Here is a 26,960-nt window from a genome sequence, read left to right as displayed (position 1 = left end):
AGAAAAAAATAGTGACTTGTGTGTGTTCTTCCTCGGAACACTGAGTCCCTGTGGCTTTACTCCCGGCTGATGGGCGAAAGCAGATACTGCCTTTTCCCCAAGTGTAACCTTTATGCGTGTGTGTGCGTGTGTCAAGCAATATCTCAATGGCCACAAGTGGAAACTGAGGACTAAACAAACGCAAACAACAAAAATCTGCTACAGTCATACTTCAAAACACCGCTAGTTAACAAAACTGAAATGATCAGGACCAACGTAATATATACTTTTTATTTTCAACAAACATTGCTGACTAAGATTGACAAAAAAATATTAGCATAGAATATTATATTAAACAATGAAGGAACAATAGCTATCTTCAACCTTCCAACATGATTTGATACATACAATAAAACGTAATATCGTTACTATGGCTGCACAATTTATCAAAAAAAATGGCCTCAGAAATATCACAGGCATTTTGCAAAGACGTAATAATTTCATAATGGAATTGTAAGCTTTTATCTGAATTTGACCAGTCAGATGCAAACTTTAAACGTATTGCCACCCAAAGTAAACTACTTAGGAGAATTGCAATTAATTAGAGAAGAACACATTGAACTTGCTTATTTTGCCGCATGATAAAAAATGTACTTCTTTCATGAAATGTCTTTTTTGGGGTTGCTTAATACTGCAATATCAATATCCATATTGCATATCTTGTGTTTTTCCACCAATCGTTACTAAACATTTTTAACACAATTGCTGTAGGTCTGCTGCAAAAATATTAGTCTCATTAGAGCTGTTTTAAAATAACGTCAACTCATCGCTAAGGAGGAGTTTGCGTCAGAGCTAATCATTGGGGATTTCTGTCCCCGACAATAAAAGGCTACCGTAAAATGTGCAGTTTTATCACACAGTACTATGCCCAAGATGTTGCAAGTTTAGAGGAAGTGTTCAATTGGCATGCAGACTACAGGAAAGTCCAGCACAGCTGCTGCCCGTCAATTAAATGTTCATTCTTCTCCCACAAGTGATTACCAAAGGTGTTTCGCAGAATTTTAGCTGCACATCCAAGTGACTTCACACCTGCAGACTCCATACAACCATTGGAATGTCCCCATCCAGCATTTTGGCCTCCAGGCTCCTCTGAGACCGGCCCCCTGTCAGCTTGATTTGCATAACCGATTAATTAATAAGTGTTTCGTATGACAACAAAAATTGTATCAAAAGTTATACACAACTCGAAAAAAAGAGTGTACGGTCCAAGTGAATGTTTGAGAGAGTGTTTAATAAAAGCAGATCAAATGAAAAATACCACCTACAAATCCTTTACACCCATGCTGGAATTAGCATGCGGTTTGGAACCACTTCTCAAGTTTTAGAAACAAACTAATTAAGAATACATGCATTTCCAAAATCTCCCTCAAAATAACAGTCATCATGGCAACAAACCAAACAACAAGAATACTAAAAATAAACAAAGAGCAGTCATTTAATACCATCAGGTTGTGGGAGTCTTCTTCATATTTCCTTTTTTTTCTTCCACGGTACTTCTTGCCGTCATATTATAGTTGCTTCTCTACAAATAACATATAGATCAAGTACTACATGATAAATAAAGTTAAATACAACAAAAATGAACTAAACAGTTCATCATATAATCATGTGAATAAACTGATAGTCATTTCCAACTGTTTGTGTGCTTTGTTCATTTTAAATTCCATTCGATTATATCGCATCAAGATGTCATATGTGACAAAAAAGCGAAAACAGCTTGAATGTGCCACTTTTTGCCTTCATTCAAAACAGGATTGGAGCAGAGAAGTGATTAAATGCACGGGCCGTGTGGAGGGCAATCACAAGAAAAACAGTCCAAAATCTTCCTTTCGTTTGGGATGCCATAAAACAAATGAACAGCTTTTAATAAATATATATAAAGAGTTTGAATGAAGAGTTAAGGAGCCATATGCAGCAAATAAAATGCAAAGCAGCTAAAACACAATGAGGGTGAAAACCCACATCACGTTAACCAGCAGAGTGCAGTAGAGACACATCAGAGTGTACTCCTTCCTAAATACTTTTCCAGTTAATTGGGCCCCAACAGATTATTTACCACACAAAATGTTAATCTATTTATGCCAGTATCATGATAGGCAGCACAATTAAATGTTTTTTCCACTAGATGGCAGCCGGTCCAAATAATTTGTGTCTTGGCCTAATAAAAGTTGGAAATATACATTTTAGGATTAAATGGAACAAAAGAGTTATATTTTCTTATACGATAGTTTTTTAAAAAAAAAATGATACTTAGAAGCTGCTACATCATAAAAGATGATGTTAAATTAAAGTCCAATGTTAGCCACAACCAAGTCCTTGAGCTCCCATGAGCAAGCTGATGAAGATGAAGATGATGATGTCTGGAGCCGACATCCCTGTACGTCACTTTCATGAAGCTCTGATTTAAGATCTTAAGCCTTGGACTATTTGGCGTCTTTTTTGAGGGGGGAGGGTGAGGGGGTCCATGGGTCCAAAGTGCGAGTCCACTTCAGCTCATTTTCCCTCGTGAGCTGCTGCGGCTGTTTGCGTCTTGTCCTTGTTGGCGTCCTTGTTGGCGTCTTTCTTGTCGTCGTCGTCGAAGAAGAGCAGGGGGAACATGCCCAGGATGCAGCCGATGCCCACGCCGATGGCTTTACCCTGCACGCAAACATCATCTTCATCTGAATACGCAGACGTGACATTTTTGTCTGCCTGGTAGCAGGAACAATGCATGGCACAACATTGATTTCCTGCCACAGCTTTCTGACAAGAAACACGACGAGAGACTGGCGTGAACTTTTGCGGTTTAAGTGTTTTGACAAATCAAATGGGTTGGAGATAATTACACCCCTCCCACCTCACAGGTTGCGCACAATTGAAAATCTTTTTTCTGACAAACATGAAGCTGACGTCTGATTGTTGTTTAAGGCAACGGGGGACAAATTAAAGGCATCAATGCCTGCAGCTGTTTTGATAACCTGATAAAGCACCACAAGGCAATCATTCTCCTAATTAATTTAGTTATGCTGCAGTGATCTCTCGGCAATTTGAAGGTGCGACTTAATTTTAATCACTGTGTGATTATATGACAATATGCGTTCGTAAAACAAAATAAGTCAAGCAATAGATGATGCGCAAATGTGGTGAATTTTGTGCTGCACACAACTCTCAACTGTGTTACCAATCCAAAGCAGGTTTTTAAAAGTGCGTTTTTTCTTTGTCATAACATTTGGGCGCCATTTGTCAGGAGTTCGTCTCTCTTGATTACCAACCGAGTGGGAGCTGACTCTGGTCTGCCACATGTCGGCCTGCTTTGGACTCAGGTCAGGAATTTGCATCCCCAGTCGAGATGCCAAAGCCTCCACATAACCTGCCAACCTGGACAGTTCATAAGAAAGACACAAAAGAAGTTTAAAAAAAAAAGGAAATGACATGCATGTTACGTTGAAACTGTCCACAGGTGTGATTCATTGTCTACATGTGGTCTGCAATTGGCTGGCGAGCAGGAAACGTCTCGAAATGATGGGCATTATGTGATTTTGCAGTCAAACCAACAAGTGGAGTCATCAACATGTTGACAGTTTTATTTTTAGGGGGGAAGAAGTCAAGGAGGCCAAAAATCTTTGACGTGCCATAAATCACTCATTTCTTCACCTGTGCGCATGTCTCTCTCCCAAGGGATGGACGCCACACAAAATCTCGGCATAAACCTTTTTTTCCCTCACCCACCGTCAATCACACCTTCACCCATTCCATCTCTGGCAACACACATTATGACCAGCAAAAATCAGAAAACCAGATCATTATTATTATTATTCAATTTTTCTAAAATCAATTTTGAAAGTAGACTGGTGGGGTTTTAAAAAAGGATTATGCTTCATTGCACGGGGATTTACACAATTCTGTGTGCCAAAAAACACTTACGTGATCTGTTTATTTACAATGGTCATTTGTAATCAGCATGAGAAAAATAAAGACCTGTATTAAAAAAAAAAACACTTCGCTGACTTCACAAGTGTTTTAGTCTTGATCAGCCACACACACAACGTCACGTCAGCAACTTAACATGGATGGTTGGGTGTCAGGGGAGCCTCACAGACCCGTCCTTGGCACACTGTACTTTGGGGACTTGTCTACATTCGAGGAAGTCAAGTCAAATGTTTTTTTTTTTTTTTTTACAAAATGTTCTATGTGGCCACACTAGTCTAAACATGAATATGAATTAAGCAAGAATTACCCCCGTTTTTTCTGTCCGCGACAGTCGTTACTTGAGCCCTTAGCCACAGAGATGACAGTAAGTGGCAAAATGTCCGCCCCTGGAGATGGCTAAAAACAGGGTTTCTTTTCCTTCTTAATTCAAATCGCACAACCCCACAATATTAATCAGAATGCCGTGTTCAGACTAGTGGGGTCTCATACAACGTATGACAAAAAAGCTAAATTGACTTCACCTTACCTTTAACCGCAAGTCCATTTGACTCCATTATGGAGACCTGCCGCCATTGTGAAAAATAATGTTGAAACCCCCTCCTCAAGGTTTATTTATATTTGCCTATAAATGCCAAAAGATGGCGCCATAGCAATAATTCAAGACTAGAAATATCTATATGGGAAAGGGCTTTCGCCTGAACACCACAACAAAAAGATGAATGATTTAGTGAATAAAAGAGGATAGCTTTGACAAAAACAAAACAAAAAAAGCAGTGAATAGGTGAATTTACGAGTGGCGAATCACAAATATGTAGAAGAACGATTTACACGTTGGTCCAAGTTTTCAAACTTGAACTTGATCGCAGGCCTGGATTGTCAGTCAACAACATGAAGTGACACCAAACGAGTACTGTTGTCCGACAAGCGACCGTTAATGAGTCAGTTGTGAATTGCGACCAAATCGTTCATCACTAACGGCAAATGTGGAGCCACTTGGACACTTTTGACAACATTTCCATTTTTATGCAGTGCAGTTCGAAAAATATTGCGACTCAAACCGCCGTCCGCATTTCACTAACGTGCAGCTCCCGTGTGACAAATGCATTTGCACCATTTTCAGTTCAAACTAAATGACATATTTAACGGCCGCTCAGCCCATCAGTGTCACCCAAATGTCGAGTCAGTGGGGTTGGAGATGATAAATGAACATATTTTGAGAAGCTCGGGCGAATATTTTCCAAGACGACTGTAAACAGAAACTATCCATCAATGCATTTTCAACACCGCTTATCACGGTTGAGTGCCGCGGGGAAGCCGGAGCCGTTCCAAACCGACGTTTACTGCTTTCGCTACCCGGACTGGTCGCCAATCAACCAATCACGCCACCGAGTGGGAGCGGAAGCCACACTGGCGGCGTACCTAGCAGAAACTACGACTGTCGCGGCGCCTTGTAAACTACATAATAATTGGGGACAAATATCATTTGGTTTAGAAAAACAATATAAAGGCAAATAATGGTTACGTCATGTTCAAAGAAAAGGAACCTGGCTGCTTGGAGGATTATTCCGAAAAGAGTTTGACTGGTAGACAATAAACTGGAGGCTAAACTAAAACTTTTGTTCCAGTCAGCTTGCTTATCGTAACGTGATGAGCCCCGATATATTTCTCGCCACTTTTATCCCCCGAAGGCAAAAAAAAAAAAGCATTCTTTTTGGGCTTCCATTTGAACTTTTCTAGTCCAATTATATGTTACAGAGGGTCCTTCTCTGCTGTGCTGGAAAGCAGCAGATGAATTGGCCAAAGAAAAAAGCTGAGACGGAGCTGGTGGAGAAGATTTGATCCGTCAGCACTTCCGCACACAAACAGCCCACATATAGAGAAGGTATCGCGTTCAAACAAGCGGCAAGCACATTTAGATGGGCAGTCGAGCTCACACGTTGCCTTAAGAGAAAGCGGCACTTCAGAATTGGAGTGAAAAGTTTGGATCTTCTCACCTGATGACATGAAACCTTTGCAACAAAGAAAAATTAAATTAGAGCAAAAATGCGTATTTGTAACACACATTAATGCCTTCCCTCAAAGTGTTGTGGTCAGCTATTTTATTTTTTTTTTGTAACATTTGAGTGGCTGTTAAGAATGTTCAACTTCGAGACTAGTCTTCAGTTCACCTGTCTGACATATCGTATGCGTATTTGGACTGTTGCAGGAATCCAAAGAGAAGCCCACAGCGCTTGCGTGAGGCAGCAGCTTTCAAAGGTGAGAATCACAATGAAAACAAACACTGGCACTAACGCAGCACAGAAATCTAATTTATTGAGCTTTTCATGGGGCTCGTTTGGTCGGAATAATTGGAATTAATTCAAGTATATTCGAGCCAGTCTGCCAGGAATTGGGTCGGCAAGTGCAAAGCGGGAAAGGCCGGACTGTAATTCATGCAAATATATGAGCACAAGGACACGGTTTGGATATTTGTCATTTGGCCTTGCCTGGAAAAGAGATGATTTGACGCCAGGGATTCTTGAATAATCAATGAGGCCAATATTCGCGTATGATATGATGATAACTCAACAATGCTTCCCATTTAGATAGCTCACTGCTCATTTGACGCTAAGAACTTCAAAGTACATCTGTGTTGGTGGTAAAATGACATTTATGTTTTCCACCATTTTGCACACTAAAGTGAACATGACGTGTGCTGCACAGCGGCGGCTCTCAGCTTCTCTCATATCTGATCTGATCTGGTCTCACCTTGACAATCCACCCCAGGGGTGTTCGCTTCCAAATGGGGATAGAATAGCACATGCAGGTGAAGTGGTGTGTGTGTGTGTGTGGGGGTGTGTGTGTGTGTGTGTGCGTGTCTAAAAAGGCCACAACAATGCGAGTCATCCATCACGGCGTCATAACATTTTCTCGTTTATGTATGTGTGCTGCATCTGATGATTGCACATGATTATGGCGTCCTTTAACTTGTAATTGTTTTTTCCGACGTGCAATATCGGTTCTCATATAGGGCTGTCACTATCAAATATTTTTTTGATACAACTCATGATTCTTATTCAATTTCTGTATAAATGTAAAAAAAAAAAAAAAAGTAAAAGCAGATGTTTGCAAATGTGTTAATTGATGAAACACAAAGAAAATCAGTCCGCATTCGTGAAGGACTACACAAATCAGAACATTTTCTTTTGAGAGGCTTACATTAGAGGATTTGGACAATTTTAAGCTAAATAATTAAAAGATGAGCAGAATAGTTGTCGAGTAAAGTGATGATCGATTAAATGTCCTTAAATCAAATTTAAAACCTCTCTTCTCAATCACCATGTTAAGAGAGAGCACTAAGTGCAAAACATTATTGCTGTTCTTCTTCTTCATTACAAAATATTATTTTAAAGGCATTATTATTGTTATTTAATGTTAGCCTTAATCATCATTGGTCTTTACTTAGTGTGTGGGCCCTTTACAACACTGACCCCTAGTGGCTATGTTTATTTTTAAGTTATTTGGTGCTCTATATGGAAAATATGTTCATGACAACAAAAATGTATCAATGGGAATCGGAGTCGAATTTTTGCAATGTTTTAACAATATTTCGTTTCTCATTCCGTAATGTTTAATGAAAATTGCTTTGAATTGTTTTGTACATGAAGGGTGCAATACAAATGAACCGCCCCCGGCTTTTATCGATCGAAGCTGTTTTAGCCTTTGCTCCGGAAACAGAAACAGCTCATTCGCCTCTGAAGTGACTCCTCAATTATTTTGTGGCTTAAACTAATTTATTATGAAATTGAACTTCAACTATTGAGTGAACAGCTCGCTGGTCTCTCCCTTCACTCCACTTTGCGAGTCCATAACCTTTTCTTAAGCCGTCGAATAATTCTATACATTTACTTTATTTCTCAGCAAAGCATGGTGAGCTGGCTCAGATTGGCTATAAAAGGTGGGGATTCAATGACATAATCACCATTCCTGATGGCAATATTACAACAAAACAATTAGTATTCACTAAAGTAAAAGAGTCCACATTAAAATCCTTCATGATGCTGGATTGCCTCTGCGACCAATATCATCTCAATTGTGTACGATCTGTATAATTAAACATATTTCCACGCTGAGTGAAAGAATAATTTCATCACTCATTTATCTTTCATAAAGTGCACTGCTCTCATTGTAATATTAACATGCATTTGGCCTCAAATCAGATCTCATGAGTCACAAATCTCAATTCAAGTCACTGATGTGTGCATCTCGAGTGAGTCTGGAGGCGAGTGTGTGCGTTGATAGGGGTGCGTGTGCGTGTGAACTTTCTCTTACCCGAGTCCTGCCAGATCAGACACCAAGTTGCCGAGAGCAGCAGCTGAGGAAGGAACAGACGAGAGTGAAATTCCATTTTTTTTTTGTATCAAGCATGGCCAATATGCATATAGTGACTTTTTGACCGAGAGAATTCTACAAAGATAAAACCAGTTTTGATTAATACTGTCTAAAATATATGAAGCTAATAAAAGGTACTCATTCATTGATAGGCAAGGGTCAAAATATTCCAATTGTATTTTGGCTCATGCACTGCAGTTTGATACCGATGTAAACAATTGCAATAATACACGTAGTAAATCTTCAGAACTAAAAATGAAAAGTCAGAACATTTCCAGTGAGCATATTCTGCGTTTTGCATCTTCTGCTCATCCACTTTAAAGAAAAGTAGCCGTTCAAGATGGCAACATGTTTGTTGAACAACATCCAGGATTATTCACCCCTCCCCACCCTTATTTTTTTTTTTGGACGATACACCTGAACATGTGGCCAAAGGAGCCACCGAGGATTTTTTGGCTAGGTGAAGTGACTCTGTGCCAGCACATCCTGAAAGCGACTCTGTGAAGGCGTGTTAAATGAGCAGATGTATTACACGGGATGCCACGCTTCTCCCTGCCGACAGCTCATAGCTACCACATGAAAACATTTACTTCTCAGTCCGCCTCCACATGTTGGTGCAGTTGCACTCTGACAAAAATAGCAAATGTGTCGTGGTGCTGGAGAAGCTTGTGCATGAAAGAGGATTGGGGGAGGGGGGGGGGGCTAGGGAGGGTTATGAGACTCTTTACAGCATTTCCTATTAGCCAACAAAACATTCAAATTTGATATCCGGTATTTTTAGTTCATGATTAATTACAGCTCAATAATGATAAGAATCTCCATTTTTCCAACAGTGTCTCTAGGTGCTCACTTCAGAGTTGTACGCGACCCTAGTCAACTTTATATCATCCGGCCGTGGAAGTCTACTTGTATTTACTTAGAAACATAATTTGCTGACCTTGACGTTCGACTTGACACGAGCAATTTGTAAAAGTTTGTACTTTCACCACACTACCAGTGCGCCTCTTGCGAGCCACGTTTAAAGGAAATGAGAGGAACCACTTTGATTGGCGGTCAATCAGGTCAGCTGTGTTCTCACCCACAACGGCGCAAAACACCCATTTTTAAATGCGAGAACTTGGACAGGTTCCCAAAACTATACCAAGACTTTGTCTAACCCGCCTCCGTGCGGATTTAGACAGCTCGCTGCGCCAGATTTGCGGCGGGTATGCAAATAAAGCTCAATGCCTTGAACTGCGATCAAGAATACTGCCCACCAAATATAAAACTAGTGAATAAATGAGCCATGAAAGGAACTTGTAGCAGAGCGTGCCGTTGGTCATTTTGTCCTCTGACCCATAATGTCCTCTGAAGCGGCGTGCATGTGGCTGTTCAACAGCAATCAAAAAGCTCGTATTTTCTCACTCGAGCCAATCAGAGCAATATTTTCTATCGCGTAGATTAGTTTCCAACGGTGCACCATCCATCTGCGATGTGGCATGATGTCATTTACACTCATTTGCATCCCAGAAACAGAGTGATGGGTGGACGAGACTGCAGTCTTGACACAAGTGCTACATCACTGCAGGAAAGGCCGTGACACAGGAATCTGTTTGGAACTTGAATGTCACCGGAGTGGCTGTAAAGGCATCTCAATAGTTGAAAATGTCAGGATGAGAAAAGAAAAGTAGCTGCTCATGCCTTTTAGCAACGGGTGTCTGTGTGGACTTCATGCATGAAATAAACTGCGGCAAACTTGCGGTCAAATCTCTACAATCAAAGATAAAAGGTAGCAAGTCTGCAGCAGGTATCAAAATGACATCTAAAAGAGTCTCTTGAGTTTGCAGGTCGGACCACTAATCTTTTTTGACCTGACAGGGCTTATTTACCTTATCCACAGGCGGCAGGTTTCACAGGAAAATGCACTAGGGACCATCAGTTTGTTAGCGCCCCCCCCCCCTCTTATTTTCTCTGTGGCAGAAAAAAATAGTCTAATGATAGTCGTAGCAATTCAATTGAACCTAAACTGAACACAAAACAAGCGATTCTTTAAATGGTTGACGGTCACCTAGCATCTGATCCTCTTTCTTATCCCTTAATATTATTAATTTATTTTTCTACAGCTAGCGCTACCGTAGACGCTCACACATGTTTCATTAATATTGCATTTAAAAGTTGAACACTTGGAGAGTAAACAGGATGATTGCTTCAAGCAAATTCCACAAGAATAATGGATCCAATAATTCCTCAGTGACATTGCGCAATAATCCTGAAATATTTGAAGGCAGTCAGTGAGAAGTAAAGCGACTGCTGCTGATGATGACTGGGATGAAAAGGAACATGTTCATGTCATCTTATGTAAGGTATCACAGGATATAAAATGAATAAAAATCATCTGAAACAGATTACCGGATGCAGAACGCCGCCCACGATTGAACAGGTTTCGTAGAATGAATAGGATTGTCATGATCACAAAACCTATTCCTGGAAGTTTGAAATGCGGTAAACTGAAGCTAATTGTAATTTGTCACGGAGGAGTTACAATGACACGTTTCGCCTTTTCTTTACTGAATTATACATTTAGATGCAGTGACGCTCATACCTGCCATAGTAGAAATGCCAAGGATCACGCCGATGGACAACTCAATCTGGGTTCCCTGGAGGATGACAAACACACGGAGTCACTATAATAATATACAATATTATTAGACGCTCCTTTTTTTCTTAGATTTTGAACCATGCGGCTAATACAAGGGTGCAGCTTTTCTGGGATTTTTCTTTCACCGGTAGGGGGTGCAGAAATACGCTAAATAAATCTCAAATGTTTTTTTTCTGTTTTAAATAGCAAAGTTGTTGCTGTGTTAAAAGGCATCTGTTTATGTACCTTCATGTGTATTCACAGTACAAAAATTGTTCTGTACATGCAGTAAACAACATTTTTTTTTTCCAACATAGAAAACTGCGGCTCATAGCCTGGTGCGGCTTGAATATCGCACGGCACCAGTAGATAAAAAAATTTGTGACACTGACTGAAGTTTTAGCAGCAAATCGCCACCATTAAGGAGTAGACTGAAGGCCTGCACATATTTTTCCAAGTTTTACATATTCAATACAAAATGTTGGCAAAAGTCTCAACAAAGGTTGTAGTGACATTGCAGAAACTTATTTAATATCAAGTAATGAATCATGTAATCATAGCTTAAGGCGATGCAATAACTGCTAGCGGTTTATTACAACCTGTGTGAGTGGTGGCATTGTTACATGAAATTAGATTTCATTTGCCGCCTTTTGTTTGGTTGGCCTTCAGTAAGCATAATGAGTGATGATTCGAGGAGCATGTGAGACGCGATGCAGAATGTTAGGTTTCAGGATCAGACAGACGGCGTGTAATGATGACTGAGTAGCAAGTGTCACTGCCCCATCTGGACTGTTGTCTTTCTGTCTAATTACTTAACATTTATTTGTGTCGCATTTTCTTCATTTTTGGATGGTAGATTGAACGGTGCTGGTTGAGATGTTTAAAGCGTAAACTAACCCTTGTTTCAAATTTGCTGATCCCTGACACATCTGGTAAGGGAGTTCCTTCCCTATTCCATCATGATGCTGGCTAACAAACCACTGATGTCATCCCGGAGCAGGTGTATTTGTAATGAGAGTAAATTACACACTGGTGGATTCAATGAACTAATTAAGTGACTTCTGAAGCCAAATGATCCTCATGGATTTTATTTAGGCGTACCAGATTTCAGGGGGTTGAACACGAACGCACAGTAGACTTTTCGTATTAGCATGATTGAAACTGTCTATGATTTTCAAACAATTTCACAAGTATGTGCGGCTTCGTGTGGGTCAATCACATACATGTTCAACAAAGTAGATTCAAGTGTGTGATTAGAAGGTTGTAAAATGTGAAAACGTTCAAGGAGCATGAATACTTTTTCAGGGTTCTGTAGACCAGGGGTGCCTAACCAGTGGACCACGGCCCGGTAACGGTACCGGTCCCAGTCCGCGGTGGGCCACACAGATGAAAGAAAAAAAAAAACTTGCAGTTTGTTTATTATTCAACGCTGAAAAATATTTTACTTTGAAAAGTGACTGTTACAGCATATTCTTGAGATGTCACGATGCAAATTTTCTCGGTCGCATTGCGCTATTATTAAACCCATAGCTAGCAAAATGAGTATGACCACGTACGAATTCCGGTTTGCACAATATGGGGCGAGAACCCGCCCTCGTTGGGAGTGGGTTCAATCATGTGCCACTTGAAATCGAGATGAAAATATACAAATCATACCAAATGAATGCAGGAATCGGAATTGCTCCTTTGGACCGAGTGAAATTGAGCTACTCAATTTCATCTGTTTCATCAGCATCTATCTAGCATTTACTGTGTGTAAAACTTACGGCAACAATCATGATGCAGTTGTCCAGAAATCCAAATCCAACAAAAGGAAGTGCATTGTGCAGGAGAACTGAAAAATAAGAACCACACAAATCATGTCACCAGGAACAAGATTGCAACACTTTGTTGTAAATAAATAATTAATTTTGTGTTATTGGACCTTGTGAATGTTTACATAAACAATATATCCACGATATGTGTATAAGAAGTTGATGAAACTTTGCAAAATGCTTTTATATATTGTATATAAATTAAAATTGGAACCCAGCCACACAGATGAAAAGAGGTGCAAACACAATTTCTGTAGTATTTTCTTCTCCATTTAAATATTGTACTGTAATTAGTTCTAAATTGTGCAATACACTGTTTCATATTAAACAATAACAAATAAATAACATAAAATCTCTTGAAATATCTTGAGCTCATTACTTTAAAATAACCATGTTAGTCAAATTAAATGCAGTTCTACACTGAAAAAAGTTGTCTGTGGAATTGAATCAATTTTAATTTGGCATGTGGTTGCACGAAATAAAATCATCTAGCTCCGGATAAATTTTTAAAGGAGACTATACCTCTAATAAAAAAATGGATCTGGATCAACCACGTGACAAAATAAATTCAGTACATTCAACACACAATTTTATATTTTTGTGTACATCACTCCAAACTACAATAATAACAGTTAACACATTGTTCAATTATCGCAACAGGTAACAACTCACGCAATGGATGTCATTTAACTGCGCAAGGATAAATAATGCAATGAGTATTTAGTGCACATAAAGACGACGTGAGACTACAGCATTTCATTTACTTGAGAAACAATTTATAGTCATAACCTCTCTTTTGATGCAGACAAAGAGTAGGCCTCCCATTGATGGCCTTTGCAAATGTAGTAATTATCAAAATGCCAAGAGCAGCGCAACAATCGTCGCATTAGACAGAGATTATTGAGAGTGAGTGAGTGCATAGATTGCAGGATGAGTTGTGAACCATTACAGTTTATTTTAAAACCTCACGGAGGCTGTCAGGTTTTGCGTGGAGGAAGACCCAAATGCAGTGAAGCCAAGCAGGAGTAACTCAAAAGTGCATTTTAATGTAAACAAAAAGGCAACTGGGAAAAACATTAAAAATATTAAAGTATAAAAGAACACCGATAAAATAAAACTAAGAAAGTAGCAAAATAACCAAGATCATGACGAAGACTACTGAAACTGAGGAAGGGAGGCGACGTTGGCAACTGACATGAACAATGAACTAACGAGAAGTGAAGTCAAACAAGGAAGTAAATACAAACAAATTAACGAGACAAACAGGAACACCTGAACAAGACCAAGTGTTGGAGGGAGCTGATTGGTTAACCCAAGTCCTAGCGGCTTGGGTATATGAACACGGGTGGACCCAATAAGCATAACGAGACAGAAGACAAAAGGAATACAAGGCAAAGCATGAAACTAAAGTTAAAAACCTAAAATCGACGAAACAGATCATGACAGAAGCAGAAAAGACTACATTTTACCACCGCATAAGAAATACTATTTTGCACTTCATCTGACTCAAATCCAATTCAAGGTTATTATAGTTAATGAAAACAACTGAAAAGAAAATGAAAACTAAAATAAAAAAAACAAAACATTTGATTACATTCATTGTATTTGTGCAGAAAAATGTACTTCTTACCATATCTTAACTGTGCTGCAGTAGGTGGTGCGATGTCAAGCTGACCTGTTGAGAAAATGATAATAAACAAGTTACGATCAAGAGTAAAACATCTGGCCTCAGTGGCTTGCTTTGTGGGAAACATTTGAGAAGAAATAAAACATTGATGAGAGCAAGGGAAAAGAAAAGCGCATATGAAGTGCTGTGTGATAAAAAAGGACTCAGGGAGTAATCGCTGTCTTTAACCAGAAAGATGCATATCGGAAATTATGCAACATATTGATTGCAAATGGTGTTAGCCTTTATGTGTGTGTGCCTTAGAGCTACACAAGCTGAATTAAAGTATCACTTCAGTTGTCCTGTCACAGTTTTATTGTAACGTGGTATTCTCATGAGCTTCTCTTGCATTTTGTTTTACTTTCTTTATTTAGTATTTAACCGCCAGAGGTAACATGGGTTACAGGCTATATTTAAAGGTAGAATTTGCAACATAAAAAAACAACATATACTTGTCATCTACAGTATGACATGGGAGTGGAATATTTTGAAATGGCTTTTGAAAAATCTTCCCACTCTGGCCGCATCCTATGCCTTTAATTTATTTTGTAATTATTATGCAAGAATGATCATTATCAAGTATCGGGACTTGGTACTGGCGATTACACAAATCTACCAAAGCGCTTGTACTCATCCGTAGTCAGGAAAAAAATATGTTGTTGGTGCATCCTGAGTAGAGAGTCTGGTTGATTGATAGGTTAGTAGTAAAGTTCTTTTCTGACAACACATGAGCTCAGCCATATTGAATGAGCTCATTTGCAAATTTCCTGAGCTTCACATCACCTTAGATTGAGCTGAGTAGAGGGAGAAGTTACGGGGATCGAAGACACGTTGCCATTGGTAAACTCTACGGATGAGGAGATTTACCCTAAAAATAACCTTTTGAGAAATTAGTAATTAATTGAACGATGACAGAAGAAACAAAAGGTGACGCCTGTTAATAGATTATCATCTTGTCTGGGTTCAACCTCTGCTTGAGGTCATGCGAAATTGACAAAAAGGATGAAACAGGACAGTGCTGCATGATGACAACCGATAACAAGATCACACAACAGACTTTCTATCCGCCCGCCAACCTAATCCAAAGTATCTCTCAAAATGGGACCTCTTCTGGCCTTGCAACATGCAACTGTGACAACTCGTCAACCACTCAAAAGACAGCAACGTGCTACATTGCAAAAGGAACGCAACAGAATTTCTTCATTGCTGCGCTATGCAGAACAGATAGAAGCAGACGGCAGTTGCGTGAAAGGCCGAGGGCAATAAAATGCTTTCCTTTAGCAGGTTCTGTAAAATTGGATTGGTTTCACGCAGGTCTGTGGAAATTGGAATCCAATTTCCACATGCTGACGTCTATTTCTACTGTCACGCATCTCAGCGAACATAGTGGAACACACAATTTACAGCGTTGTTTTAAACTGTGACGGTTCTCATCAAGCCATGTGAACATAATTAGATTAAACATATTCGTGTTGTCAAATGCTCCTGTACATCCGTCGTTTTTCGGCTCCAGCGTCTAGTTTCATATCCTGCTCTCCATTCCTTTTAGGACGCACGGTCACATGACTTGTTTCGTCTAATGTTACAGAAGAATAGATGGGGATTTCACAACGGCACATGGTGTCTTTGCCAATCACTGAACAAGAAGTAGAAGCACTTGGCGGTTTTTCGGTTCCAAATTACAGAACCTCGCCTCGCAATTTATTGGCCGACATGGCTCACGAAAGGCCTCGGGTGTAAAGTATTGATTGTGTGGCATCGAAAAAGCCACAGTGCTTTCCTACTGCAAGAATTGGGCTCAGCAGAAAGGAGCTGTGGGAAAGTCTTTAATGGACTGTGATGAGCAGCTGTGCACGAGTAGGAACTCCGCAACGGCCGTGTACTATTTCCCGAATCGTGCATCCTCATCCTGCAGCAATCCAGCAGATACCAGCTAGCTGATTGGAGTCGTGTTCATAGATAAGACCTTCGATACACATTTGTTTACGGGACTGTCAGCCCCGACAACACCCTGAAGCAGAACTTTCACATCCTTTAACATTATTACAAGAAGTGGAGCAGTGCGCGCACACACACACAAACACACGCACACCCACTGGACTGCATATAAATGGGCTAGCCTAACCAGTGCAAATGTCACAAAATCTGCTCATGTCTGATTTCCATTTGCAAGCTCAATCGAGCTGACTACATTCTGAAAGTAAGTGACGATGATTTCTGGAAATAAATATAAAAGACATGAAAAAAAAAAAGGTTAAAATTAAAAATGATACTTAAGATCTCAAGTGCAGTGTGCTCTGGTAGTCAAACGAGTAAGACGTGGACACATGAATATTAAAACAACTCAACACCAACAAGCTTTGTAAGTGTCTTGACGTGAACATTGTCAGACAGTTTTAGTGCGCAAGTGTGTACAAACACTGCACCACAACTCCGAAAAGTAATGTTAGTACTGACATTTGCGCTAACATCTTGATGTAGTCCACCATTACTTCAGATGACTTAAGAGGGGGAGTGATTCATGGTTATTGTTGGTATAAATAAAGAAATTCTCCTCAATTCAAAGCATATATTGTCACTTTAAAGCGAATTTGCAAACATTTATTAAAATGACAACACCAGGACTCTCTTTTACTGCAATAGGCAGACAATTTCTCTTTGTTTTACCGGCTTTGGCTTTTTATGTATGTCATAAGTGAGAGTAATATGACAATAATTTTTATTTCATTATGACAGAAGTCCTATAGGGAAATAATTTTTAAAAAATCTGAAATGCTGGCTCAATAGTGAGCTCTGCATGGGCGGCGAAGAAAAACAAATGCAGAGGAGTTGTTCTTCCAAGATATTGAAGCAGCACTCTATGCTTGTGTGTACCCCCCACTCCCTCCCCTCAGGATTTGATTGATTGAAAATCTCGTTTCATGAGGAATGGCTTCTCATTAAGTGACAGTGAGATGCAGCACAAATTAATATGTGCAGATGCTGTAGTTCCCATTTGTGGGCACATGCGTGTTCGTGTATGTGTGCATTTGTGTGTGCGTGTGTGTGTGTGTGTAAAACACATCACATCTACTAGTGGCCATTCCTCCGTGTGGACAATTATTTCCGGCCCGCACAAGAAAATGCGAGGATGAGCTCCTTTCGTCCCATTAGACTGCATGTGTGTGTGTGTGTGTGTGAGCGTGTGCGTGTACGAGATCAATAGAGAACAGTACAAGGGGAGAGACATTCATCAAGCTAACAGCGCTGCAGTATTTTTGTATGATTTATGAGGCAGAACACAAAAAAATATCCACAGAGACAGAGGTTAGGAAAGAGTGAGTACAAATGTAGGACCCTCTACAAGAAAAATCAGAAATGAACCGCACCAAATGCAAGGATACAAGTGTCTAGCCGCTAAGCACAAGGAAGATGTCAGCAAATATTTCACAGAATAAAGGGGGAAACCTCAAGTAGAAGAAAGGCAAGTCGAGTAGCTTTCTCCTGACAGGATGTGGCAAATAGGCGCTTTTAATTGGGCTGTCTAAAATAACTCTAAGGACATACTACAGTGAATTCACTTTGAGCATAAAGGGAAGCCGCTACAGTTCCTCAGAGATGGTGATGATGAAGCCGTGCACACAATTGATCTTGCACTTCATCCGTTTTAGTGTTGATACACACCATCTGCTCAGAAGAGTATTTTCTCGCACAATGGCTTGCACGCACACGAAAGCGGCTTAAAGCAATGCAATATAAAAATACTATTCAGAGTTACTCCAGACGGAATTAAAGGAAGGCCTGCTTCGTCGTTCAAAACGACTATTCATTTACCCCCCCATTTCAATTTAGATTTAACTTAAGATTGTTACCCCAAAAGGGACTGAGGCCTTTGCAACTGGAACAATTTGTCTCTGTCAATTATTTTCTTCTTGTGTAGAAAAGTCCACGCAAACACAAACACATCAAACTACACAACTCATACCATACATCCATCCATTTTCAATATGCCTCATCCTCTCTCAGGTCACGGGTGAGTTGGTGGCGAACATACTATGAATACCCGCCAACCAAACCATTCATACCCACTTCTAGTCATTTCGGATTGGGACCAACATTGGAGCACTCATGGTTAATGACTTGTAATATTCACACCTTCCCAAGCAAATGATAATTAAGGCTACGGAGATCGGCTGCAAAAAGACCTAAATATTGTATTAATACTCTTAACTCCATCAAACATTCCTTCTTCTTTCTTTCTAATGGACAGCAGGAAGCGACCGCACTGATTTATCAGAATCGCAGTTGTACCCAGCACAACAGACATGTACGTAAACGTAATCCAATGGAAGAAGAAGAATGCTCGGCTTTTAAAGGCACCAGGCAAGCCCCACGTGGCATCATGACGGTAACGCTCGCTTATTCAAATCATCATTGCTGTCAGGATTGATGAGCGATTGTTATTGGCCACCATCCGTCTGGCCTTGCTGGCACACTTCCTGTCATACATCAGCGCAAGGGTGGAAAGAGAGAGACAAAACTGATTTTAAAGTGTGACATGCACCTCGGGGATGAACTGATAGCAGCTGCTTGGTTGAGTTTCGCCAAAGTCACATTTTTTTCTTTGCTGATACTTTCCATATTTTGATGGAATTACTGGCGAGTCGGTCGTGTCAATCTCAGATAAAGCCAAACAATCTTGATTTTGGAGCGACACCGTGATGTATATCACAGATACGCGTTTCATGACGCTTGATCACAGTGTAAATCTGAACCATGATAAATTGCTATTGACAACATTCCACTTCGGCGTTATTATTTATTTATAAGTGGATGATGCGGCAGTCTATTAATTACAACACAGCATGGATTAAAGCAGCAGACACTATTTGAGGAACAAGGGTATACACAAACTACCAACGGCAGAAGCATGAGAATCATAAATAAGACAACAGCAAGCCTTAAACACTCTGAATCATCATAGGTAAACATATTTTGCACGTTTGAAATTCCTGCATGGACTCCAGCAAATGAGTTTCGGCTTCCGCCATGTCGAGGACTGAGCAATTCTCGTACACCAATTTTAAAGTGAATGAGAGGAGCCGCTTCAATTGGCTGCAAAGCAAGTTGGCAACTGTGCCAAGCTGCGTGCATCTTCAGAAAATATCAAAATTTGGTCTGCACAGGGAAAAGCGCAACTACAGATAAGTATTGTATGGTAAAAAAAAAAATAATAATAAAAATATTACTTTCAAACATTTTGATAAGACAGAGTACAGTTTAACAGTCTGGATTTGAATTACGATAAGTGCGGTGCATCATACCGCTTCTAAAGGTAGATGCATGCACCCTAATAATAATAGAGCTATGATGCCTTGTTTGCAGAGTTGCCAACTTCTAAAGTGGATTTCTGGATTGAAATCAAAGTATTAAACCGAGTTGCACGTTGTACTATTTTTTTGTATACTGTATACATTTTTTTTCATAAATAAAACAACCCTCCAAAAAATGAAAGCATTTTTTACTTAGCTTTGCATTTTAGGCTGAGAGCAGGCGAGCCATTCAACCCAAACACATGCAAACTCTTCTAGGAGCGACATCGTCTACTTTCTCTTTTTTATAGGCTGTTGCTTGGTGACGTTGCTTCTGAGAGATGCACATTAAGAGGACTAAAACTCCCAGACGAATGTTCAACCTTTTCTTCTTCCAGCTAACGGCCGTGCAGTAATATTGAAGGGTTGGGTATTAAATTATTTTTTTAAAAAGCATTTTCATTTTTATTTTATTTCGTTAATTACCTTTTTTGGGGGGGGAATTCTAGTTTCAGTTATTTCGCTAATTTTCGTTGACTAAAATAACCTTGGTACATACACAAACATATGAATTATGAGTAGTGCAAGACTAAATGATTAGAAAGAGAGGAATATAAACATGTCGCTTATGGGTCACTTTGGTGCCAAGAGAAGCCACTCAAAATGAATCAGAATAGGATGCCCAGACCATCATAACAAGTAGTCTAAATTACAGAAGACAAAAAGCGCTCTGACTTTCAGGATAATCATATTACCTGTAGTGCCGTTCTAATTAAATTTATAGAGTGGTCCGTCTGTTCTGATTTTTCAATAAAGGCAAGGCATATACAGCCACTTCCATTTTGAAGCCAGCCAGTTGGAGGACATGCATAGAAAACAATTATGTTTGTTTCCAAACTTGGCCTCTATCCTAAACTCAGAGGAGCTACTTCAATTTGGGCAATGCTCATTCAATTCCATATAAATCGGCATAACTGTTGTTGCACATGGGACTAGAAACTAAGAGTGTTTGGAACTGTCTTGCATGAACTAACATGAAACCATTCAGCAAGAATGGATATTGTTTCATACCAACATAAAATCAATTACAATGGTGGCCTTTTCAAATGCTCTGTTTGTAATGACGTGGGATTGAGGATCACTGTGGACTGTCTGATGCACAGCTGCGTGTGAATTACAGTAGATAACGAGGCACAACAGAGAAATGAAAAGGTGAGACTTCTCTCTACCTGTCTGCAAGTAAGTGAAACGCTAGACGTAGGATCTCGTGCGAAATGTAGAAAATGGAGATTCTTTTGGATTCAAGATAAGCTAATGGAAACAGATTATCGTCGCTGTCCTGTGAAAAATGCCCAATTTACTTATTTTTTTTTAAGCAGATGTTAATGTGATGTATGTCACGCAGAAACTCCATTCACGTAAAAAAATAAAAAATTGTGTTCAACTTTGAAGGTCCGACCAACAATTGACTGCAAACAAACACCAATAAAATAATAATAAAAAATAAACAATACAATAATAATAATAATAAAAATAATATTATAACCACACTTTAAACACCTATCTTCCGGATTTAATCGTGCATTCTAATTTCCAAGTGCCCAATAATTACACCATGTGTCTACACGAAAAAAAAAATTTTCTCCCAATGTAACAGTGTTTCAGGAAACTGCAGTCAGAAAGGAAACTTCTTAAAACAATGTTGACAGTTTTTGTGCTGATGGAGAAAACCTTTTTTTTTTAAGATGGCCATTTTGTAATTAACAATTTTAAATTCTAATGAGTGTCTTGACTTTTTCACATGAAATTATCCAAACAAATATAACACCAATGTTTTTACATATAGATTTAAAAAAAAAAAATCAAACTACGTAAGTTACTAGACTGGTCCAGTAGTCACTGATTCAGCTCTTTCGCAGCCTGCATTGGCACCAGGTAACGGAATCTCTTTGGAGTTTTAAATAGACGAAGGTGAAGGGGAGGATGTCAGCGCACTTGAATCTGGCCAAGCAGGTCATGCAACAAAAAAAGCTGATCTTTGCATAAAAGTCACCTCAATAAGCAGTCACTTGTGTTATTTTAATTTAAAAATGATAGACAAGAGGAGTACCTTTAAAAGTCATGTAAATAGGAAACTATTTTACATTTAGGGTGGGATTGTCACTCTGTTTTGCTGTAGTTGAAGAAATAATAGTTGTGCAGTGACATTGCAGCTTTAAAAATAGTTTTATGGGTCAGTGACCTTTAATAAAATACTTTACAACTGTATGTAGACTGCTGGAGCAATTTTCTTTTTTTATTTGACACCAAGTGTCATTTTATTCATTGTTACAATTCAGATTGTATTGCAATGATTTTCTGGGGCGTATTGAGGGCAACATATTCAGCAGTCAAATGTTTTGAACATTTCATCGGGCGAGTGGGGGCGGGGGTACTCCAGCTCGGAAAACTGGGGAGGAATTTGCACATTAAAGAGTTTATTTTTACTTTGACGCAAAATGTTGAGCTTGTGGGAGTTATAAATTGGGGTCAATATTTATGCAGCAAAATGAGACTTGTTTAATATTACCTGTGCCAAGGACGTTTCCATCATGATTCATTAGAGAGCAGGATTCTACGAATGCTTCACAAAATTCTGTAAGCATCTTAATGTTAGAAAGCAAGTGATGATTGAATTGAACCAAATTAGGATTGTGTGGCCTTGCTGGAGATTAGAACCCGTTCACATTTACACTTGACTTTCCATTTAAGGTTGAGGATTTAAGATTGCGGCTGAGCTTACAATGCTAGGATGAAGTAGAAAGCCAGCCAAGAAAATGACACAAGACTTTCTCGAGGCTCTTTGCTCGAAAAGTGAGAAAAACAATCCTGTGAGGTCTCACAAAGCAGAGCCTATCCCGCATGGCTCTCCTTGCCTGACTCATTGATTTGGTCTCATGATCAATGAATTTTGTCTCTTGGACCAGAGCAAGATTTGCAGCGGCATTAATTGTTGGACCAGAAAATGCATGGCTACATTTTTTTTCCCAATTGTAATGAATGAGTAATAACAACGATACAAATGTTAATTGTGATTACATTTGAGGACATTTAATACACAGTAATACTTGATCAAGTTTCAATCAGAGCTTTTGTTTTACTCTGATGTCTGCAGTGAAATTGGCAATGCAAATGATAACCTGTTCTCAATTGCTTTAGCTGACTAAATAAATACACACACCTCTCACACAATTTGAAATATATGACCGAATGTCCCATTTAGATGCAAAATTGATTTCTGATTGATGGTTTCAGAAATCAGCAGTTAAACATGATCAATTGATCCCAGTCAATGGATTATTTGCTCTACATACAAGACGGTCGAAGGTTAAAGATTGCATTTGAGGCAAAAACAGCACCCGGGGGGGAAAGTGACACATTCGCCGGTGCTTTCGATTCGTATTGGCTGACATTTTGGTAGACCTTTATTACCAAATGAGATCTGCAAATATAATAATAACAATAATGAGTGCAAATACGATAATAATATTAACGTTGAATTATATGCAGCTCTTGTATTAGATTACCAGTCGATTGTGTAGGTGTACTTAATGAAGTGTCTTGGGAGTTCATTATTGCAGAATGCTGCCTGGGAATGAAGCTTGTGACTGCATGAATTAGTCAGTCAGTACACCTTGCAAAAACAAAACACTACCGCAATAAATCGAATGAAACCAGACTTTTAAAATGAATGTAATCACCTTAATCTATTGTATAAATATCAGACTGCATGATTGGGTATCCAATTCCTCTGGCTTCTATAAACGTTCTAACGGTCAAACATTGGAAATGGAAAAATAAATTCTTGCTATATGAGGAGGATCAAGGAAAAATTAAGCACTGACGGAAATGCCCCCCTCGCAACAATATTTACTTTACTGCTGACGTGCAGTTGTATAAGTTAAGATAATAATAAGGTAATTTAAGACCTGTATAGAAAAAGAAAATCACACAAATCCTCTGATATAACAAATATTCTATTATAAGAACGATAAAAGAAATCTGCAATGCATGTACCCGCGAAGAGGGAAGTTCAATATATCAAGGAATGGCTGTAAACGGAAGCAATCATGATCTTATGTAGATTTCCTCGCAAATTTACTTCCTCAACGTGAAATATAATATGTAAAATATAAACTTTTGGTTAAACACAAAGCTCTTATTCTATTGTAATAATAATAATTAATGACGAATAAAAGATTTTATTTGTAACAAATGCATAATTCAACTTGGGCAAACTAGTAATATTATCATTCAAGGTAATGTTACAAACCTGGGAATATGGGTGTGTTAACCTGGAATAATAATCTGAAATTTTTATCTCTTGTCTCTAAGGCAATTCGGCACAGAAGAATGAGAAATGTGCACTAGTAAAACATGTGTTTTACTGGCAATTATTCCACCACCAGTGCCACTTATGTCCTGCAAGTATACAATAAAAGCTTTTTTGTAAAATACTATGCTCCACTAGTTACTAGTACTAGGTGCAACTAGTGGGCATACATCATGCACTAGTTGCCTTTTGGTTCCAATATGTTATTTGTAGGAGCCGTACAGTGTTGGGTGGTTTTCTTTTGTTGCGATGCATGCTCGTGTGTTGTGCACGCACCAAGCGTGCACACACTCCACTTTTATGGTGATTGGTGATGTCACAGGGGGGGAGTGGTCTTCTCTTATTAGTAGTTGCACTCACCTGTGGGTAGTTGTTGTTTGGTTTTGGATCGTGTGGTGGGGTGAGCAAGGGGGAGAAACCTTTTGCTGACCGTACAATTCTGCGTAAACAAACATCGACTGCGAGCGCAACGTGTCCTGAACTGGAGCATAAAACAACCGTGGAACATCGGCCAACTCTTGTTGCGGAGAAAGAGAGAGAGACAGCAGAGCAGCCAAAGAGAGCGACAATGACAGACAAGTAAGGGCCTGTCATTTGCTTCCGCGATGGATGCGTCTCTATAGACAGTCAAGCCAGTTGGGATGCGCGTCATCAATGTTTTCCACCCCCCTTGTCTTAGCCCGCCGTGGCGTAATTTAAGTTGGACGCCACATTATTAGTGAGTCAAAGTTGTGCAATAGTTGACATATGCACATCAGTAGTACTACCAGTGAAGCACCAAATGTTCACCAGTAGAATTTTAGTCACTACTATGATAGCATGCGGTTGTCAACTCGTTTCACAGTCTTTGAACAATTCGGGGGTGGGAGTGGTTGTTTGCAATCTGTGACCATGTTGAAGTGTCCTTGAGCAAGATACTGAGCCCCCAGTTGCTCCTGATGCTGTGTCATCAGTTGGTAGAGGTGAATCAGTGTGAAGCGCTTTGAGTGCCTTAATAGATGGAAAAGCGTGACATAAGTGGAAGGCCATTTACTATTAATTACTACGTTGTCTTGAGAGGACAAAGAGCACTTTATCTGGACCTTAAACTGGATCAAGGTAAGGGTATATTTTAAACGATTTAGCAGTGGTATCAAACTCCAGTCCTCGAGGGTCGGTCTCCTGCATGTTGTCCCGGTTGCAACACACCTGATTCAAATGAAAAGGATATCAGACTTCTTCAGCACTTGCTGATGAGCTGATCATTCCAATCAGGTGGGTTGCAGCTGGGAGAGATTGAAAGCATGTAGGAAAGCGACCCTCCGGGACAGCATCTTGACACAGCTGCTTTACAGTTCTGCGATGTTGTATTCACGCCTGCATTGACCAGAAAAAGGGTGATTTACTTTCCAAAAGACATGCCGTGACACATAATCACCAACCTTGCGCTATGGCAATGGACTCGAACCTGTGCAGTTCCCGCAGCAAGCAAGTGCGCTCAGACGGATGGAGGCTATAAATAAACTCCTTGGCTCCGCGGGGCGAGTTGAGGGGTTCCACGGGCTCTTTCAGCGGGTGTGTGCCGAGGTGACGACGCTGAGCAAGCGCGGACACCGGAAGCTGTGCGGCCGACACACCCGGGAGAGATACCGAAGGTTCGACTTGGTGGCTCGAGAGTCCGGCTTGGAGCGGCCCCCTACCGGCGCCCAGGTAGAGGACGGGCCGCAGGACTCCCCGCAGGCGGGGCAGCATCTCGTGGAGAGGACGACCGTGGTAGTGGGTATGACTCCGAAAACTGGAGGGTCAAGCAACAAGCCCCGTTATTACGCTACTTACATGTACAACTCCTCTCAGAAGCGGTCACATGAAAACACAAGTCGGGTCATTCGAGGGCTGAAAGCAGGCGTGGTTGGAACAACAAAGCACCAGTGTAATACGCCGGGACTGACAAATAAGGCTCGAAAATGAGGCGATAATGGTCGAAATCCAAGTGCAACTTGTCTCACCTCAGTCGATGCTCGGCTGTCCCGTCCAACTAGCTCCGGAATACAAGGGAAAATAAAAACAACGACTACCTCGACGCATAGGTCTCTTCTTTTCACTCGCCGCGCGGTAACTGCAGATGGGAGGGAGAAAAATCTTCTAAGCATTCCATTTTTTAAGTTGCAATATTGGTGTAAATGATTATATCAGTAGGCGTACAACGGGTTGTTGTAACCTTCGGTTGACAGGACGCTGTGAGGCGGATGGGAGAGGACTGGAGCGGCTGGAAGCATCCACACAAGTAACCAATGAGAGAGCAGCTTTCTTCAGCGCGTAACCATGACGTCACATCTTGACGTGGGCACGTTCAGGAAGGCTTCAACTCGCCGACAGTCGAGTACTTGGGGAAAATCGAAATCGACAGTTTAACTGTGAATTCTAGATGATCATATATCAAGCTTATAAAAATTACAATCTTACTGCTTTTAGAGGTATTTATTTTAACTTTTAATTTTAATGATCAACTAACTTTTATAAACTTACAGGAAATCACCACGTACAATGGTGTGATAAAGATCGTAATGTTGAATTTAAGGGGTTATCAACGTTATAACGTCAAGTAATAAGCATAAACATGGATGGGCGTGATCACATTCCTGCCTTTAACGCACGTGATGTGCTCAAGCAATCCCACAACCTGGCAGAATTCCACACCTCAAGAAAAAAAATGACTACGTGGAAAGCTATGCAACCGCACACACTTCCACCACAGGAAAATATTCTGCCAATGAGAGTTAAAGCTTCCATCATAAGTCGATTTGTTTATGAAGCCTGCGTGTTTGGTTCAATACACGATTGTTGATCAGATGACTGGTTTCGAAGACTGACGTTAAAGAGCATTAATTATTTATGTATAAAG

The 26,960-nt window shown here is 39.9% G+C and overlaps 1 protein-coding gene and 1 long non-coding RNA gene across 3 annotated transcripts; one reads left to right on the top strand and one right to left on the bottom strand.

The window, feature by feature from the left end:
• Positions 1 to 1,251: 1,251 nt before the first annotated feature.
• On the bottom strand, positions 1,252 to 26,404 carry LOC148329412 (transmembrane protein 65-like). Of its 2 annotated transcripts, none has more exons than XM_088307550.1 (9): positions 26,261 to 26,404; positions 26,065 to 26,174; positions 25,501 to 25,853; positions 14,381 to 14,425; positions 12,703 to 12,770; positions 10,901 to 10,955; positions 8,260 to 8,302; positions 3,291 to 3,396; positions 1,252 to 2,676 (listed from the first exon to the last, which is right to left on the bottom strand). In XM_088307550.1, the coding sequence occupies exons 3-9, from the start codon at positions 25,808 to 25,810 to the stop codon at positions 2,533 to 2,535; spliced, it is 771 nt and encodes a 256-aa protein (XP_088163676.1). In that variant the 5' UTR covers positions 25,811 to 25,853; positions 26,065 to 26,174; positions 26,261 to 26,404; the 3' UTR covers positions 1,252 to 2,532. The 2 variants fall into 2 exon arrangements, with proteins under 2 accessions (XP_088163676.1, XP_088163677.1); XM_088307551.1 differs by having other exon boundaries at positions 26,277 to 26,341.
• Positions 24,461 to 26,635, top strand: LOC148329411 (uncharacterized). The gene is made up of 2 exons (XR_015845678.1): positions 24,461 to 24,658; positions 26,290 to 26,635. It is a non-coding gene; the product is annotated as an uncharacterized LOC148329411 (long non-coding RNA).
• Positions 26,636 to 26,960: the final 325 nt, after the last annotated feature.

Source organism: Idiotropiscis lumnitzeri, chromosome 10 (genome assembly GCF_059441095.1).
Source record: "Idiotropiscis lumnitzeri isolate Australia: NSW breed Sydney's pygmy pipehorse chromosome 10, RoL_Ilum_1.0, whole genome shotgun sequence".
Classification (NCBI taxonomy): Eukaryota; Metazoa; Chordata; class Actinopteri; order Syngnathiformes; family Syngnathidae; genus Idiotropiscis; species Idiotropiscis lumnitzeri.
This window is presented reverse-complemented; position numbering and strand designations above follow the sequence as displayed.

What these genes read in the sequence shown, in the direction of transcription:
- LOC148329412 (XM_088307550.1), bottom strand. Translation starts at nt 25,810, where the DNA reads ATGCTGCCCCGCCTGCGGGGAGTCCTGCGGCCCGTCCTCTACCTGGGC. An exon ending in TCTGATCTGGCAGGACTCGG is followed by an intron (nt 3,397 to 8,259) that starts GTAAGAGAAAGT and finishes TGAACTGTCCAG; the next exon opens with GTTGGCAGGTTATGTGGAGG. An exon ending in CCAGAGTCAGCTCCCACTCG is followed by an intron (nt 2,677 to 3,290) that starts GTTGGTAATCAA and finishes GTTTGCGTGCAG; the next exon opens with GGTAAAGCCATCGGCGTGGG.